At 41.3% G+C, this 20,564-nt stretch overlaps 2 protein-coding genes across 3 annotated transcripts in view; one reads left to right on the plus strand and one right to left on the minus strand.

Annotated features, from left to right (window-relative positions):
• Positions 1-20,564, plus strand: part of LOC145991062 (putative G-protein coupled receptor No9) — a 648,328-nt gene that overhangs the window by 501,284 nt on the left and 126,480 nt on the right. The gene's annotated exons all lie outside the window — the stretch shown is intronic.
• On the minus strand, positions 13,424-14,383 carry LOC145991821 (protein CFDP2-like). Its single transcript, XM_083127866.1, has one exon. The coding sequence runs from the start codon at positions 14,381-14,383 to the stop codon at positions 13,424-13,426; it is 960 nt and encodes a 319-aa protein (XP_082983992.1).

The following is a 20,564-nucleotide window of genomic DNA, read 5'->3' on the forward strand; positions in this document are numbered from 1 at the left end:
ATATATATATATATATGTTACTGTATCAGGGTGGCTAATCACCGGGAATTCTGCGTGAATTGTCTCCGTGGATTTTTCTCCACAGACGTGAAAAACTTGCCTCTTTTATTAATGTTTTGAATTGACACATACTTAAAAATACATTGAGGCAAGTTTTTTCACAGTTTATATTTTATTTTTTCGAGGAAGGAAAAGAAAGCTGCGTGGAAAATAAAACAGAATTCTCTCAATCCTTTTACTTTCCTATATTCCTTTTCCGGAGTAAGATAACGCGAACGCGTTCTGGGCGCAAGTTGCGGCTGTGTGCCTCGTCCAATGAACGCGCGGAGCGGAGGGAACCGCGCGGGAGGGGGCGACTCGACTGGTCCAGTAGTTCTGTAGTAAACATGACAGCTCGCAAGCCTACTTGGGGAATTTTGCATTCTGCACCCTTCCCCACCTAGTCTGGCCCCGCCCACAAGCTTTCGCCTCTGCGCGTAGCTACTCCAGACATTCCGGAAAAGGAATATAGTGTCCTTTGCAGAACAATCTATCTCACAGACGGAAAATTGCAAGATAAGATATCTTGAAGTTGACTTACTTGACTTAATTCCTTTTGCTCCATCAGGAGCAAAGGGCTTCAGTGAAACGCCTCCATTTGGCTCTGTGACGTGCCAACTCCTTGACCTCTCTCCATGTTTTTCCTTTCTCGGCTGCTTCTTCTTCTACTGTTCTCTTCCATGTCTTCTTCGGACGTCCTATTTTCCGGGCTCCTTGGGGGTTCCAGTCTAAGGTGCTTTCTCTATTACTCCAGCTGGTTTTCTTAAGGTGTGTCCTAACCAACTCCATTTTCTTCTTTTTATTTGGGTTGCAATTGGCTGTTGTTTAGTTTCTCTCCATAATTCTTCATTTGATATTATTTCTGGCCATTTTATATTGAGGATACGCCTGAGACAGCGATTAATAAAGGTTTGTATCCTTTTCGTGTTAGCTTTTGTGGTTTTCCATGTTTCACAAGCATACAGTAGAACTGACTTTACATTTGTATTGAAAATCCTTATTTTTGTCTTTCTAGAAACATTGCAGGTTTTCCAAATAGGATACAGTTGTATAAATGCCACATTGGCTTTCTTGATTCTATTTTGTATGTCTTCATCTGAACCTCCTTCTTTTGTTATGACACTTCCTAAGTATGTAAATGACTCTACTTGTTCAACCAGCTCATGACAAACATTCAATTTTTCTTTTCCTCTTGTATTGACTCTCATTTCTTTAGTCTTGTTCACATTAATAGTGAGTCCTGCTATCTTTGCTTGCTCCTGTAGTCTTTTTAGATCTTGAAGTTGATTAGTTAAATTTGAGTTCGAAATTCTTATATAATTAACAGTTTTTCGTCGATTAGTATATCCCGTAACACTTATGATTTGTGTTTGTAAGATATATGTCGAGTCTGAGTATGTGGAATTTCAAATGTAAAGTTCGTACCTACTTTAAATATTGTAAAATTAATTACTGGTGAATTGAATTAGAATTTTTGGATACACTGGAATAACACGGACCCTTTATATTGTTAAAAATTTGTGCGTTTATGTGTGTGGGTTGTGAGAGGCGGTAATACGTAAGGTTAAAATAGAGAAAACATGTACTTGTACCCTTGAATTTTTTTGAAAGTTCGCCTGAAAAACTGGGAATTTTACTTGAATTTTATCATGTCCTAGAGTGGTCACCCTATACATACTACGAAGTAGAAGAATTGAACTTCTCGGTTTGAGGAGGGGATGCAAGGAGATCCGATCTCTTTCTGAGCAGATAAATGCACATTTCTGTTGTTGTTGTTAATATTATGTGCATTAGTAGAGTAAAAGCACTAACATTGAAAATAGCAGTACACTGTTAATACTGAAGAGACTTACACAAAGTACATCCTGCACTGCATTTTGCAGGTTAACGATGTTTTTCGGCTGGACTACAGCCTCAGCTCTTAACCTAGTATCGCGATTTTAGTTCTCAAGGGAGAGTTTAGTTTTAGTTCTTGTTAAGCAATGAATGAATGAAATAGTTTTAGAAATTGAGTGAGCGAGTTTTTAACTGGCCGTTTACTTCCTTCTTACGAACCTCCTGTCCTCAATCTTTTTTTTAATAAAGAGGCTTACCCCCGCATGGTGTGACGGGAAAATGTGGCCATGATATACAAAATCAATCAAAATTATCAATTCTCATCTTCGCGATAATACCAAAGTGGCAGGAAAGCAAAGTGCAATAAAACCAACTAATCACTCAGCACTATTAATACTGCTACTGTTAACAATACTACAGTAAAGTAAACCTATATAACTCTCTTCACATGGCATACACAGAAGTCAAATCGTGTCAATTGACACAAAAAATTTATATTTATTTTGATTTGAATAACACGTTAAAGTGCATCAAATCCTGTTGATGCACTCAAGTGCATCAAACGAAACGTGCCAAATGATTCAGCTAAATGCATCAAAATGAATGATTCACCCAAATGCAGTAAATACTTGTCTGTATCAATTGATGCATCCATTTGCATCTTTTACTTTATGCACCCAAACGTGTCAATGAAATCAAATGCATTATTTTCCTACACCAACCTGGACAGGTTGCATAACCTACCAGGAAAAGTAGGCCCTGAAAATATATAGGAGAGTACAGAAAACAGTTTCATTCAATTCCAATTAATCCTTTATTTCTTTCAATACTACATTTCATTTGTCAAATGGAAAGTGTGGAATTTTCTGTGATGTTTTGAAATGATATGATGCAGCCAACTGCTCCTGTGATGTCCTCAGCAGGGCAGATCCTTTGCTCTTCCCAGATAGTTCTCTTCACCAATATTGATAGGTTCTCGACACAACCTGTAAAGAAAGTTAAATCGTCAATTCAGTTGAAATGTTTCTTTTTTTTCTGAAAAAAAAAATGCATACAAATTCGAGGGAAACTTCCAAAATGTTTCTCGATATTGCATTTCCATTAGTATGCTTGGGAAATTTGAAGTAAAGATGGATGTGCAGTTAGCTATACAAAACTAATGGAACAAAGGTGGATGGTAGAAGCACAAAATTCATATCACTGTGTAAATGATGTGTTTGGACAAAAAGCACAGGAATTAATCTCTGTTAAAACTATAATCTACGATTGAGATCAAGTCCAACAGCTAAGTGCTTTCTTAAATAGGTAGACAACCAGTTTGAGTTTTGGTGTTAAGTCTGTTATGCACAGATAGGATAATTGGGAATGGACCTACAGTTTACAGTGGAATGGGAACCACTACTGCCCCTTCCGTTATCGAACTAGGGGTAGTCAATAAGATATGAGTTTTCAACTTAAGGTGTCTAAACCTAATCTATTTTAATACAGACAAGGGTGTTATGAGACCACACATCCTGCTTATATGAAACATTCAAATTATATTACATGCAGAATGAATAGTAGTTTTCGATCATGAAAATACATATAAAATGACACATTCTGTAAGAGCATCCTGTGATGCTTCCACATTTTGAAAATGGTAAGTGCCAGTAAAAAAAAACATTTGTGATGAGTCCAAAGTCAATAATGTGAATCTCTACTGAAACAAGTTGAAATATCACGGATCTTACGTACAAAATTGTAAGATTTTTCACTGTAAAAAGCTGCTCATTGTTAAAATTAAGAGAACTTTTATTTCTCAATGCACACACACAAATATTTTGAAAGATACATCTCTACTTCACTTGGTAGGAAAGATTTGTACTTCGGAAAAATGTAAATTACAGTAAATAAGCAAGTTGAAGATAGATATATGTTCAAAGTAAGGAATGTTTGACTAAAAAAAGTAATAACTGAACTTTACTTTTTCAACAGCAAATCTAAAATGGATGGTATGAAACCAAGCTACAGACAATGAAAAACTTACATAACTTAAATAGGAGGGGGGACCACATTGTAATATTTACATATGGTATCTTCTCCTCTGATGCACGATATTTGCTAACAAGAGCAAAAGCCACATCTCTGCATTCACTGCTTGTTGAAATTCTGAAATACCATAGTGTTGTGATGTAAACTTTCACAAAAAAATTCTGAATTAAAAATCAGAAGGTGTTTTTGCACAAAAATATGATAGAAAATTTACTCGTCAACTCACAATTCTTAACCGTTATTAACTTTGGCATATTCCCAAATATAAGAAACTGTTACAACGGAGATCCAAAATACAAAGAATGATCCTCTTAATTCATATCTGCTAAGCTACTAAAAGCAATGGAACTGCTTACAAGAAAGGATAATTGAAACCTACATTCCACTTCATCATTTGATAATGGTGTTCTGAAGAAACATTTTAGAATTATGATGCAAAATCTTTGGCTATAGCATTGCATGCATGGAAGAAACACACTGAACGTTGCCTGACATGAATTGCAAATCATAATACTTTCTCCAGGATTTAAGCTGTACGTTCCACAGATATTAATGGCAACAAAAGTGAAAGTCACTATGCAACATAGTGGTAAAATTTCTAAAGAATACATGAAAATTAGTACTTTTATAATGCTTAAGGAAGCATTCATCTAAATTTGAAACGCATCAATAGACCAAACTGCTGGCATGATCGTAACCATCAGTCCCACAAAACGAGAGTTTGCAATCACAAAATGGATAAATGTTATTGCATCAAGTGAAGGGGAGGGGGGTGTTGCCACTAGATTCACATATTTGCAAAAATATTCCCCTCTGCCTCCATTTCAGTGTAACAATTTGCATAATGGAAACATACCATCTACCATGACCAAACATGTGCCTACTTATGAGTTTTTCATGTAAGTATCATGCGCAGACCAAAGCAGGCATTAAAAAAAATCTTGCTTAGTCACACCAAAAGCATGGAGTTCTACTATCTACCAATGGAAATTAGACTAAACAAACACTTCATTCACTCAAGAAAATCAAGACCATTGAATCTGAAAGATGATGGTATGAAGCATTCATTAATGAAAAAAGGAAAACCCGGTATAATACTCTACTCAATTCAAAATGAACAACACATCTTTGAGCATTCAATATGAATTGATATCACTCAAGTTTGGGCCACCTTAAACACCACCTTTTGCATGAATAATATTTTAGCAACTGAACTAATAGCATGCAACATTATGTACTGACAACAAATACTCCCTTGGCCACTGACAGAGAATACAGCATTACTTATACGGGTAGTGCAAGTAACATGGGCTTTACACAAGCATCGGTTAAACATGTACCACATGAGGATTATATTGATGTCCTTGCATCAAACACCTCCACTTGCTTCAATTAATCATTGTGGCACTACAAGGGCTTTTGCATTATTTTTGTACATTTCATACTAGTCAGTATATTGAAATGTATAGTTATTAACTTTTGAAGAAAAAGTTAGGGGGAAAATTTGTCAAAAAATCTCATAGATGAATTTTTAAAACTGTGGGTCCATTTATACTCTTAATTAAATGGTAGAGTATGACAAAACACAATCTGGTTTCTGCATATTATACTATTTTATTTTATCTAACATTGTTTACTTCTTCAGTTATTCTGTTTGCATGCTAACAACTTCATTCTGTTATTAACAATACAAAGTATATTTTTTTATTTTTTGTTACAATGTGAAATAAAAGATTCCAATATCCAGGGAGAAACAAATAAATATTAGGGCATAAAAAATTGTTTAACACCATTCACCACTATTGTAGGTGGACTTCCAAGGTCCATCATGTTCAACGTAAGTCTTATAGTGAAATTACTTCCAAAGGTAAAATCACTTGCACCGAAGTGTAAAGATAAATATTTATGTTTGGAGAGCCATCAAACCTAAGTGGCTAACGTATTGACTATAGAAACTTGGTGGTATGCGCTAAGAGCATGAAAACTGACCTGCCTAACCTACTCATGTATGTACGCATCTCATAATATAAATAAACATGTGAATAGGTTAGGTAAGTCAGGGTACCCTCTCTCGACCCTCCGTATGAGGTGAAACATTTTGAATGATTTATGAAGATTATTAACGAACGTTTTCAGTTATTTAGCACCTTGTTTCATAAATGTATTATAAAACAAAGTAAATCAAACATGAAAGACTGAAAACTTATGAAACCAAAATAGAAGTAAAATTATCTTTGTGTGTGTTACATTTTTTGGTGTTTATAATTTTACTTCGTTAGGTTAGGACTGTTAGGTTTGGTGATGATAGCAATTTTGGACGTTTTTGTTAATTAGGAGTGTCACGTTTGATTGTGTTATCTTTTACATGTGTTCTTTCACTGTTTGAGTGTGCATACAACGAATTTTTACTAATTAAAAGCTGTGAAAGTACTCCTAGCTGGCAGGTTTTTGCTTACGTGGGCCATACTTTGGGATGAAATATCTCGGTTATTTGGGTTTTCCGCATGCTGGAACCAACTTTATATTACATAAAACATCGAAATCTGTCGATTAGAAAAATCCACGTAATTCGCGATGGAGTACCGTGGGCCAAAAACCCCGGCATGTCAGGTTTGGTGATGCTAGCTGTCACCAGTTGCTCGTATTTCTCCCTGGATAGTTTATTTTTAAAGCAGGCATTGGATCTAACATGGTAATCTCTACTTTATGAAAAAGCTTGAAAGTAGCATTCGTACTGTTCTCACTAGGTTTCAAGCTTTCATGATTTGTTGCAACATTCACAATTTCAGTCGTTTGTGTAGCGATGTGATGTGATCAACGCCACTCGTCGGCTGATTCTTTCCCAGGGGGGGGGGGGGTTGCTGGAAAAATTCACACCTGAAATCAGCCACCTCGGAAATCGGAACCAGGACTCCCGCGTGGCAGTCAAACGCGCTACCGATTGTGCTACCGGGGATCTGTATACTAAATCATTGATTTTCTCATACTAATCTGCCTCCTGATCATGTTTGTTCTCCACGCATTTTGAAAAACTTCAATCTAGAAGTTTTGTTATGCAAGAAAGTTAGCGGCTCTTTTGGAAATTCATTCAGTTATGAAACAGAAACAGAGAGAGGGAAGGAAGATGAATCATATTTCTCCGTGAATACCATGAGGGAATTCAGGTTCACTGTGAAAGAACAAATACAGCTTAGTGTCAGTTCTTTTGTAGTACCTGAGACGTTGATAATGATTTCCCATTTAGCAACAGTTTAAAACAATAAGTCAAAGAGAGCTTACCCAGCATTAACATAGCTTTTCCATAACACAATACCTTCAGGCTGTTCATCTTCCTTTAAGCGCTACAATATAAATGTAACGGACACCAGACGCTTGATATCTCGATTTACAATTTAGTTCACTTTACAGCGTGTCTCATAGGAAGGCTATTTGAATTTTAAAAAGGGCACTTCTTGCCTGCCGAGCTTTAGAAAGAAAAAGAGGGGAGAGAATGTAATGTGATTTTACCGTGAGTTGAAATAAGAAAATGTAGAACATTAGAAGCGATAAAAGAGTTTCGCAGAGGACGATAAAAAGTCACATTTCTAATCCGATTTCCTTCATTGCCAACCTCTCACAATTGCCCGTCTCTCTTTCTTGTCGCTTTAATAGAAGAATTCAAATGTGCTTTTCATTCGATTAGATTTCCTCCCCTCATTTCCGCTTCGTTTCGTCCGAATGTCTGACGAGGATTTTTTTTAAAGAAAAAAAAGAATAAGGACTGTATTTAAATGTCCAATTATTGCCTACTCTTTTCTTCTCAGTTCTTGATCGTATCCATATCTGGAAGACTCTTTATACCTAATCACATAACAGCTGCGTATAGTTTGCTACACTTTTTGACACCAGGTGTGGTGCAGGTGCATCCCAGTGTCGGGTTGGTGCAAGGACATTGCGTTCAACCAAGCAGACGCTGCACGCAAGAATAGCAGTGTAGATTCAACATATGCCTGTCTGCTGCTTTTGATTGATTGATTGAGTTGGTGTTTTAAGTCCATTTTATGCACAGAAAGGCTAATCGGGACTGGACCTACAGTTTAATGTGGGATCCGAATCACTATGTGCCTGCACCAGGTATCGAACCAGAGACCCCTTGATTACAAGGCGAGGACGTGTCTGCTGCTTTAATTGGTTAGCACGCACCAAGTGTCCAAACACCACACCGTACACCGCTCCAGAACGCAGTGCAAACAGTGTGGACACCAAATTGACGTAGTAAACGGCTTGGTGTTGCACTTTGTTACCAATTAGATCCGAGAGTGGAGAGAGAATCAAGAAGTGCAGCGAACTATACGGGGCCAACTCGTCTAAAGAGTTGGAGTGTAAGGGGTGACTTCCCCGTAAGCACCCAAATGTCAACCTCTCTTCGATGTAGTACACCCTTGCATACTAGCGATGCTCTGGCGTCAAGGCTCAGAGACAGTATAAACCCTTGTGGGGCTTCTGTTGTCTGTTTATGATTGTCTTCCTCTATTTCATCTTCGCAGTTGAACAAAAGTGCAAAAAAATGCGAAGTAAAGTTCAACAAATGAATCAGTCAAGCGTTTAAGAAGGTAAGTGTGTGGGGAAAAAAGTTTCGTTAGATAAAGTCGAAGCAAAATCTAGTTCTATTCTCAAGACTGTTCGCGCTTTTTATTTCATTAATAAATACTATGTATTTATCTTTTATAGAAAAAATGACACCGAGGACTTGTTGCTCATTTATGATACAGGGGCCTCTTGAGAGTGTACAATAGCAATGTGAATGTGGGATTCAGAAACAAAACCCAATATATCTTTTCTGCTTACCATATCAAGAATTCAGCAGTACACTATGAGTCTATTAAAAGATTTTGCACACACAGTGGTCCCGGGAGGTCCAGCACATTTTAGTCAACGTTTAACCTCATAGTTAAAATAACATAGGTAAATGGTACAGCACCATTTTAACACAACTGAGGTTCAACAATGGTCAGTAGATGTCCTGTGTCGTTTTAACCCAGTTTTTTTTTCATCAGCCTAGGGTTATTTTGAGGCCACAAGCTTTATTTAAGTAATGCCTAGCCTTGAGTGCAGACGTGTTTGAAATTACTTATTATGTAATTGGAAGTTGTTTTCAGAGTGAGAATACCTATTTATTTCTGTTTCTTACAATTGTTCCAAAACTGACTTACGCGGCAGCCATTTGGGCGGGAGCACCAACTGAACTGAATAGACTGGAGGCAGTGAGCAAGTTGTTTTCGAGAGTTGTACGTAAGAAATATGAACTGGAATACCTCGAACAGACCCCATTGCCTTGATCTTGATTCAAACTCTTTAATATTGAATCCAACTCCGAGAATCTTATTTTGGCCTTGATTCGAACTCTTGTGGTCTTCTTTTGCCCTTGGTCCGAATTCCTGGGTCTTCCTCTTGTCTTGAATCAAACTCTTTGGGTCTTCCTCTGGTCTTGAATCAAACTCTTTGGATCTTCTTTTGGTGTTGAATCAAACAATTTGGGTCTTCGTTTGGTCTTGAATTGAACTCTCTTGGTCTTGATTCAAACTTCTGGAGTTTTCATTCGAACTCCCGCGGGTTTTTTGGTCTTGATTCACACTCTTTCTTGATATATTTGCAGAATAATCTTGTTTACCAAATAACCAATAAATGAATATACAGTTATCAGTTCTTTTTCGGTATTGTTACATTAAATAACTCGTAGGAAAACAATGGACAAGCTTTATAATTGAAAATATACAATTAACACAACAATATTCCAACAAACTTTCATAACCATCACAGATCGTGCAGATGTGTAACTTTGATCAGTTGTGTGGCAAAACAAGTTATTGTTTGATAATAATGCTTTTGTTTTAAAATCCGACGCAATATCGTAATGGACGGTCTGTGTTGCATTGACTCCTCCCCGGTGGCGGGTGAACAGCAGCATCCCTAATTGACTTTTTCGAATTCCCATTAAAAGGTATTGGTTAAGCCGTTATAAGCCTCCCGGATCTCGTTTCCTGCAAACCATAAAATCCAGCTCCCGTGTGTTATTCAGTTATGATATCACCAGACCGTACAGAGTGAGCGATATGGTCTACTGGGTGATTCAATTGTAACCGAACCCTTTTAAGTGACTGCGTGTTCTTTTTCCCAATTTTATATATTCTTGACAGTCATGTAAATATGTACTTGAACAATATATTCAGTGTGAATATAGTTTCTAGGTTTCTATTTTTATTATTTTGCGCCTCTTTGCTGAAAACCCGTTATTCTGATTATGCACTGTTTTTTATCTCTTTTTGCATTAACAGAGTTCATTAGGATGTAATTTACTGCTACTGCTAATTTGCTTCAAGCAGTGAATGGTGCTGATTTCACTTCATTATTGACTCCTAATATGGTCCCAACAATCGGGCCCATGTGCAATTCAATTTCACTATCATTTGTTCTGTTGGAGGAAGAAAATATGCTTCCGTATACTTGACGAACGAAAAGAAGAAAACGAAGAACTTTTTCTTACTGTGGATGCAGTGTAATGTGAGGCTGACAGTATGTCGCATAGCGTAGATCAAGCAAAGAAAAATTATAATAGGAATTTTGTGAGAAACGAATATTGATTAATTTTATGAAAAACTATACATGTGTGTGGGGGAAGGGGTGAAACGTTGTCAGAAGATGAAGAAAACAATTCAACAATAATGATTCAATATGCAGCATTCTTCATCTAAAATACACTAGACTCTCGCTAATCCGGCCATTCCTTGCACATATGGGTGCCGGATTCGCGGAAGTGCCGGATTATTGAGAGGGTCGGAAATTACGTACTACTATGTAGTTTAAACACATAGGGACTATATAGGCTGTACTTTACGTGTTTCCTTTTAGAAGCCATACTATGTACTGAACTTTACTGTAAGAAGGTCACAATTTCAAATACTGTACGTATGTATAGCATTGTTTAACATTTTTAACTAACAACATTGTTGAACACGATAATTCATTGTTGTGCGCGTCATTTCTGCTTGAGTGACTACAGGCCGGACGTGGGCCGGACTACTGTGAGGGCGGACTATTGAGGGCCGGATTAGCGAGAGTCTAGTGTACATAAATAAAGGGCCGAAATATTAGTTCATACAATTTAACAAAATATATCGCAATGAAAATAAATGTTAAAAAATATATAATGAATGAATTAAAATGATTGGGTGCGTCATCACTTAAGATCATTTTGCACCCTTTAATATATTCGGAGAAATATCCCCTTACCCAAAATTCTAACTTGGATTAAAACAAGGGATGTAAAAAGCCCTTTGGTAAATATTAAAAGTGCAAGGTTGTAAAAAGACCTACACCAGACAAACACAACACATTAAAAAAGTCAGAATCAAACTAAAGGCCTCCTCACAGACGGTGGAAAAGACCAGCTCTTCGAAAAAACCTAAAAACATTTGATAAAATATTGCTGTCATCACCCAACAGGGATGACAAACAGCCGAAAAGGATAAAGGTCTAAAAGGATAAAAGTCTGCCGGAGGTAAGCAAAATCGACTGCAAACACAACACAACGGAGGGTCCAGCCCGACCATGCGTTAGACGGGTGTGTCCTATACGCAGACGGGTGAGAATAACTTCTTCTCGCCGAGGGGGACGGGACGAGGAACGCCAAGCACCTTCTTGACTTACTTGACTTAATTCCTGTTGTTCCCTGTGGAACATAGGGCATCAACAAAGCATCTCCACCTGGTCCTACTGACGGCAATTCTCTTCACTGCATTCCAGCTCTTTCCTTCCTCCAAGGCCTCAGCGTGAACAGATCTTCGCCACGTCTGTCTAGTCCTCCCTCTTTTCCTTCTTCCCTGCGGGTTCCAGTCTAGTGCCTCTCTCTCGACAGCCTCATTTTCCTTCCTCAACGTATGCCCTATCCAATTCCATTTTCGCCGCTTTATTTGTATGGACACCTCGGTTTCTCCAGATTTTCTCCAAAGTTCTTAGTTTTGAATCACTTCTGGCCAAAAGATATTCAACATTTTTCTCAGGCAGCGATTGATGAAGGTCTGTAATTTAGAGGTAATCGTTTTTGTTACTTTCCATGTCTCAGACCCATACAACAGTACAGACTTAACATTACTTCTAAAAATACGAAGTTTGGTCTTCATAGATATCTTCTTGTTTTTCCATACTGGATAGAGCCTCACAAAGGTGCCATTTGCTTTCTGGATTCGTTGATAAACATCCTGTGCAGCCCCTCCGTCTTTTGCCACCACACTACCCAGGTAAGTAAAGCTATTCACATTTTCAATAATCTCTTCACCAATATTAAACGGGTCTGTTTTTGTGGAGTTAATCCTCAGTGCCTTGGTCTTCTTGGAGTTAATCACAAGTCCTGCTTTTTTTGCACTTTCTATCAGATCTGCTAGTTTTGTTTGCATATCACCATGTGCTTCAGATAAGAAGCACAAATCGTCTGCAAAATCAAGGTCTTCTAGTCTGTTATTCAATCCCCATTGGGTACCACGTCTTTTCCCTCCTATTACATTTCGCATCACTGCATCGATCACGATCAGGTACGTTGTAGGTGATAATATACAACCTTGCCTCGCTCCAGACTGCACATCTATTGGTTCAGATACACGGCCTTCATGTATAACTCTACATGTATAATCACGATAAGTTTCTCGGATAAGATCAAGAATTTTTGTGGGCACTCCATATCGTTTCACTTCCTTCCACATTGCATTTATGTTGACCGAGTCAAATGCTTTCTCGAAGTCAACGAAAACTGTATAGAGACGAGATGACCATTCTATAATTGTTCCAAAATTATCCGCAAGGTGTTAATTTGATCAATAGAGGAGCGATTTGGTCGAAACCCTGCCTGTTCTCTTCTGAGTCTCAAGTTAACATGCTCCTTAATTCTGTTTAGGATAACTCTAGTGAAGATCTTACTCGGAATGGAGAGAAGTGCTATACCTCTCCAGTTGTCACACTTTGATGTATCCCCTTTTTTCGGTAGCTTCACCAACAGGCCACTCCTCCAGTCCTTAGGCATCACTCCCTCTATCCATATCTTCTCAAATAAGGGCTGCAACGTATTTGCTGTGGTGTTTATATCACTTTTCAGCACTTCCGGTGGTATGTTGTCGACACCAGCTGCTTTACAATTACGTACCTCTCTCAGAGCCTGTTTAATCTCTCCTACTGTTGGAACATCCGTCCTAATTCTTACACTGGGGCCAACATCACCATCATTATCATCTTCCTCTTCCCCCTGGTCTATCTGAGCATCCACAGAGCGATTAAGGGTTGCAGAGAAGTGCTCCTTCCAACGTTTCAGTTGGTCCTCAGTATTCGTAAGGAGTTTACCATCTTTACTTCTCACTGGTCGATTTCTCTGCATCTGTTTCCTTGACAGAACTTTTGTGATGTTGTATAGTTCTTTAAGATTCCTCTTTTTTGCTGCTTCCTCTGCCTGCTGAGACAGATTGTCTACCCAATTTCTTTGATCCTACGAACACTACTCTTTACTTCTCGATCCTTCTCTGTATACTTTGTTTGCAATTCTGCCTTCCTTGCCCTTGAAGCCCAGAACCTTTTCACTTACTTCTGCGAAGGCAGATCGAATTTTTGTCCATTCTCTTTCAATTGTTTCATTCTGCTCACTTTCATCGGTCAATACTTGGAACCGATTTCTCAGTTCAATGCTGAAGGTTTCCTGGAGATTCTTATTCTTCAACTTACTTACATCATACCGCTTCCTTGTCTGTTCCGTTCTCTTCTTCTGAGCTTGAATTTTCATTTTAAAGTTAGCCACTACCAAATGATGATCACTCCCAATGTCTGCACCTCTCTTGTTTCTTACACCCTGTAGCGAACGTCGCCACCTCCGTCCAATTGCCACGTGGTCTATCTGGTTTTCTGTTCTATGGTCTGGTGATACCCACGTTACCTTATGGCATTTCTTGTGAGGAAATATAGTACCACCAATAACTAATTCATGGCTAGCACAAAAGTCCACAAAAAGTTGTCCATTCTCATTTCGCTCTCCTAAACCATGTTTACCCATGACATGCTCAAGGCCTTCGTTGTCATGCCCAAGCTTTGCGTTTAAATCTCCTCCAATTATTATGATATCCTTCCTTTTTTGCTTCTTTATTGTTTCATTGAGCTGTCTATAAAACTCTTGTTTATCTTCAGGCTCTGCTACTTCTGTGGGTGCATAACACTGGATCATAACGATGTTTCTGATATTGGTTTTGAAATGTTCCACAATTATCCTCGCAGACACTGGATACCATTGAATAAGGCTCCATTTTGCTTCCTTGTCCATCAATATACCCACACCATCACGGCTCACACCTTCACCCTCAGATCTTCCGGAATATATGAATGTAACTCCTTCATAGGTATTTACCTCTCCAAACTCTGACCATCTGACTTCACTTATACCTAGGATGCTCAGACAATAGCTCTTCATGCAGGCCACTGCCTGCCGTAGTTTTCCACTCTCCCGCAGGGTTCTTACATTCCATATTCCAATTCTCGTTGTCCTTTTCAGGCCAAATGTCGTCGTCTTAGATTCAGTTCGGCTTCCTCTTGTTGATGTTTCTTTAATAGTGTGATTTAAAGTGTTCGGGTTATTGGCCCACAGCACCCGATCTTGGTGGTGGATCTGCCACCTGAGCCTCCAAGCAGGCTAATTTTCTGTCGGGGTATTTTCCCCTAGTCTTTTAGGATCCCTCCTCCACAAGACAGTGGCTTTTTCTCATATTTATACTCAATGAGAATGAGTGCCTCTTCCGCCAGCTATGCCGTTCCAAAGGTCTCCTTCTCCGCCATAGTTGCCGTTGAGGTCTTCACCGTAACCCTGGCAAGGGGCCCTTACAAGGTACTACCAGCCGGTGCCAGCTGGCCCAAGGTTTTTTAAAACCTCCTGATTCCTGGTTCTTTCGCCTCCTTCGCCGTTGAGATGGCCATCCATCTTCTTCCGCCATTGGAGCCGTTGACCAGTAGGTTGCTTCTTAGTCTGACTTTTTACCACTAGCCTGCCCAGCATGGGAGACCCTACCAGTAGCTATGCTACCGCTGATATAGCCTAGTGGATCATCAGAGTACGCAAGCCCCACCACCAACTACAAGGTCATGCAACCACTAGGTGGGGCACCTATGGTGGGCTTAATAGCGTGAAGCGTGTTCCCCGTTTCCGTATCCTACTCGGCCTGCCGAGTTTCAAGTACGGAACAAAGTAACACATTCTGCAGGTAGCTAACTGGAGAAAGGTGGACAAGAATGTCACCATATGCATCAGCAGACTTGACGGCAGCATCACCTGCTTCCTTCGCCTGAATGTTTACGTGGCTAGGGACCCAACAGTACATCCGCACTGGCAGATAAGGACATAAGCCGTCTAAATATGCGTTGCGCTACCGGATACCGGCAATACGGCGAATCCAGAGCCTGCAACACGCTGGTCGAATAACTGCACACAAGGACTTTCTTCAGACCATTGACGTCTGCAAAGCCCAGTGCCTTTAGAATGGCGTACAACTCTGCCGTATAGATGGAACAGGCAGGATGTAGCGAGTAACTGGAACTTTGAGAGTCTAGGACGAAGGCGCAACCAACTGATTCGACTGTCTTGGACCCATCCGTATACAACACATTAAAATTGGGTTGCTTCGCACGAAGTTCTAAAAACCGTTGCTGGTATACAACCATTGGTGTTTCTGCTTTTGGAAGGGCAGTCAGAGAAAAATCGATAGAAGGTGCAGGAAACTCCCAGGTCGGGAGAGGCGGAATGAGTGGAGAGACGCCAGGAAGATCACTGTCGACACCAAGTGCTGACAGAATCTCGTCTGCACGAACACTAAATGGTCTAGTGGCTCTAGGGTGGAGCCGATACCTTGCCACCTACTCTCGTCCGAGACTGTATGATATGAAGGAAGTGAAGGCATCGAGCGAAGATGGAGGAAGTAATTCACTACCAGCTGCTGTCTTCGCAGAGACAGCGACGATTCAGATGCCTCTACATAAACTGGCGACCGGACTGGTGCAGAATGCACCAGAGCACACACGAGTACCAGCATGGTGGACGGTGTCTAGGCTGAGAAACCTAGATGTACGGGGAAGACGAATAGACAACACTTCCGTCATCAAGCTTTGACCTGATGAGTGAACGGTACAGGCGGAGTAGTACTGTGCTATCAGCACCCCAAGAAGTATGATATAAAACGCGTAAAAGGTTGAGACCTCGAAGACAAGAGAACTTTAACTGGCGAAGGTGAGGTAGCCATGTTAATTTCTTATCGAAAATGAGGCCCAGAAAGCGGACCTTATTCACGAAGCACAGTGGAGATTTCCCCATGTACAGGTCAGGGTCAAGATGGCATGCACGTTGACGACAAAAATGGAAAAGTGGACGCACACGGATTTCTCGGATCAGAAGGTGAAACCTGTTTGGGAAAACCACCCAACCAAACGGTTTATCGTCAGTTGGAGTTGACGAGAAGCTGACTCGAGATTCCGTGAGCGACAAAAGATCATGAGGCCATCTACATGGAGGAGACCATGTACAGGGGCAAGTATGTTTGCCATAAGAATGTTTACTGCTATGGCAAAGAGTCACACTAAGTACGCTGCCCTGCAGGACACCTTTATCTTGCTCATGAAGATCCGAAAAGGAGTTCCCATCACGTACGCGGAAAGAACTATCTGATAAAATGTTCTGAATAAAGTACGCCATGTGGCCACGGACACCCCAAGAATGGAGCTGCTTGATGATACCGAAGCGCCACGTCTTGTCATAGGCCTTTTGGAGGTCAAAGAAAACTGCTAGTAATGTTCCTTGTTGAGGAATGCATCCTGAATATGTGTTTCCAGCTGAACCAGATGGTCCAGTGTGGAACGGTTGGAGCGAAAACCACATTGAAAATTACTTCAAAGAGTTTTCCTCCAAAAACCAGGTGAGACGCTTGTTGATCATGCGTTCTATCAACTTTCACACACAGCTAGTTAAGGCAATAGGCCTGCAACTCGAGGCTGTGGTGCGCTCTTTGCCTGGTTTCAGGATGGGAACAATAATAGCCTCCTTACTGAATACGAGGAATAGAAAATTTTTGGCTCTACTGGGCAGATGACGTAGCATCTCGTAGTGGATCCTGTCTACTCCAGGAGCTGTGTTCTTCGAATGCCGAAGTGCCTGATCGAACTCCCATTCGGTGAATGGAGAGTTGTATGGCTCGGTGTTACGACTTCAAAAAACTAGAGGACGTTTCGTCAGAGAAGACACGTATTGGACCCAGCACGCCATCTTACTGTCTCGAATAACTCGACGAGCACGGGTACGCTTAATGAGTAACTGCTCGAGGTTTGCGAAACTGTGGTTCCTGTTGAACCGATCTATACCGCGTTTGTTAGAACCTGTCCCGTTTCCCGCGCTAGGGTTCGCTCGACAGTTTCGGTGACAATGAGAAACGATGAAAAAATCGTCTGCTGGACAGCGAGAAGCGAATGGAAGCCAGAAGAGACGCGCTTACATAGACGCTGTTGTCACGTTGCGTATTTTAATTGGCTGCCTTGCTTTGACTTTCCCCAGCACCGAGAAAAGCCAGCGATCAGCTAGCGCGGGAACCGGGACAGGTTGTAACAAGCACGGTATAGGCACGATTGCGGTCCTTGATGGCTGCACTTATCTCCGCAGTCCACCAAGGGCCTGGGCGTCGCCTCACAGGTCCACTGAGATGTGGAATGGAGGCGCGTGCAGAATCGAAGACATATCAACGGCGTCGATTGCTAGCAAAGTCGACGCAAGATCGGTATTAAGATTTACTGTTTGCTCAAAGGCACCCCAGTCAGCTCGGCTGAGATGCCAGTGAGGAAGTTGTTTAGAAGAGCGCTGGAGATGTTTGAAGTTGAGTAGAAGAGGGAAATGATCGCTCCCACAGAGATCAGTGTGGACGCTCCAAGAGGTGGTAGGAGCAAGGCTGGGACTGAAGATGGACAAGTCCAAACCAGAGTACGTGCCTGAGGACGGACTGAATTATGTGGGAGTTCCATTATTCAGCAACGCTAAACCTGATGCCTCACGGAAGTTATCGACAATTTGACATCGGGGCTCTGTACGAACGGAGCCCCGCAAACGATGATAAGAATTAAAATCGCCCAAAAGAACCACAGGAGATCTTAGCTGTTCGAGTACTGAAAGAAGGTCCTCAAGAGAGAGAATCGCTCCTCCCTTGTGATATATACACAACACATAGATATTGGTTGTGGTAGATGAACTTGCACGGCGACGGCGTGGAGGGGGGTGGTGGTGAGAAAGAGTGGCGTCGAGTGGATGGAGTCTCGAACACCAATTGCTACACCACCGTGAGCACGACGACCCTCAGGAAGCTTGTCCGTGCGGTAAAGTGTATATCCATTCAGTATTGCTGGTTCGTTTGGGCGAAAATTTGTCTCTTCGAGACAAATTAAGGCAGGGTCAAATTCAGAGAAGAATAGTTGCAGTTCTTCTATGTGCGTGCGGAAACCGTTAAGGTTCCATTGGAGACAAAGAGGCCATGATGAAAGGATTAGCGTGACCTTCTAAGGTGTGCTCCATTCCATGTCCCTGCCACCTTTCTAAATTCCTCATCCGCGGCTTAGTCCTGTATCATGTCCTCGGGTAAGGACACAGAGGACGAAGGGAATGTGGAAGGGGGAGTGGTGGCGGTGGCTTTCAGCGCCCACTTGGCAGCTTTCAGCTGTGCTTTGAGTTTCAGGGTGGTGGATACCGCTCTGACTGGAGAGCTAGAGAAAGTTTTCTCTCGTGTATTTCACAGATGAATGTTTCTTTCCTGTAGACCGAATAGCGGTCACAGGCTGACTTGACGTAGCGCGAGAGACATCAGAAATATGTGGTGTTTGTGTGGATGCGTCGTTGGTCTGGACGCCTTCACTGCGACGTGTAATAGCATTTGCAGCAGCAGTAGAGAAGGGCACAGGTAGAGTAGTGCGCACGCTCTCACTGAGACGACGTTTCGCTTCGCCGGCAGAGATTTTCTCTGTGACGAGCAACTCTCTGGTCTTCTTTTCTCTCTTGAAAAGTGGGACAGTCACTATGCCAGACTGGGTGCTCGCCTTTACAGTTAACACATTTGGGCCCAGATGGACAGGGCTCTGTGCCATGGTTGGGCTCACTGCACTTGCCACAGGTGGTAGTGGTGGCCTTGCAGGAGGGATGGGTATGTCCAAAATGCTGGCATTTAAAGCATCCCATCGGGTTGGGTATGTACGGCCGGATAAGAAGACGGAGATATCCAGCTCGTACCTTATCCGGGAGAGTGGTCGTACTGAACGTAAGAATTAGAAAAGCGGTTGGAATAAGTTCTCCGGACTTTCTGGTCTTTATGCGTTGCACAGCTGTTGCATGTTGGTTTGAGAGAGCTTCAAGAATATCTTCCCCCTCAGCGTTTAGCAGATCCCAGGGGCGAATCATACCTTTACAACTGTTAAGTTGACGATGGGGTTCAATATTAACAGGTAAGTCGCCCAAAGATCTTATCTTTAAAAGGTTGTTAGTTTGGCGATCTGTGCTGGTCTGAATAATTAGACTCCCGTTTCTCAGCTTTTTTTATTTCTGATACATCTGAACCAGCGGTGTAGTCTAGCTGTTTCTTGATAAGAAAATGTGACAAGTCCTTCAATGTAGCAGCTCAATGTTTCTTTGTTGTTTCAGAATCATTGTTAGGATCGGTCTTCTGAACTATACTAATTACAAGATAACGTGGTACGTTACTTGTCTTTTCCAAACAATTAAGCGGGCTCGAAGGCCGCGCTCCTTTTGGGGGTTTACCCCGTTTGAGATGTTTTTTGTATCCATATACAAACAGATTTTTATAGGAGGGTCCATAAATTGTCGCCTCGACATGCCCTCTATGCCGAGGAAGGCCTACCCCCAAAAATGAAGGCTACAGAAGAACCAAGCCTAAATCCCTGCGGCCACGTTCGCGACTGCAACTACCCTTGCAGCCACCACTGTCCCATCGGCACGTGCAACTCACACCTTGGGATAGGTTTTTTTTTATCGAGGTTGTCTCCTCTAGCAGGACCCTTAGTTATAGGGAGGTCAACGGGATGGAGAAAAATGATATGATGGATTTGAACTTGTGAGTTATGGATATGAAGGATGAACGAAATGAAGATATTATAATAATGGCCTCCCTACTAAGCCCCCTCGCCCCGTCAAGGCAGTCCTACATGAAGGGGTTAAAAATATATAAGAAATCTGTTTCAGATAAATTTGTGAAGCTTCTATTAAGAATGCGATCTTGAGGATCGTGTGGAGGTTTCACGCTGTTATTCCGTTCTCAATCGAGAACCGAATTAAACACCGTTTGAGACTGGCTTTTAGCATCTCCACGAATCCTTCCCGACTCTACCGCACGATCGCTTAATGAAAGTTGCATGTCCGGGCAATTCGCGCTTGTCGACGGGGTTAAAATGGAAGCATTCGTTTGCATTCCGTTCATAAATTTCTCCCTTCCTCCCCTTTTGAATTAACTGTGATGGGACACACGCCCCTGGCGAGACCTGTGTTTTTTTTCATTTGAAGTTAACCGCACCCACACAAACACACCCCCAGAGTAAGCGACCCACTGTGCAAACACTACCCAAATAAA

Source organism: Lepisma saccharinum, chromosome 8, assembly GCF_977018435.1.
Source record: "Lepisma saccharinum chromosome 8, izLepSacc3.1, whole genome shotgun sequence".
Lineage (NCBI taxonomy): Eukaryota > Metazoa > Arthropoda > Insecta > Zygentoma > Lepismatidae > Lepisma > Lepisma saccharinum.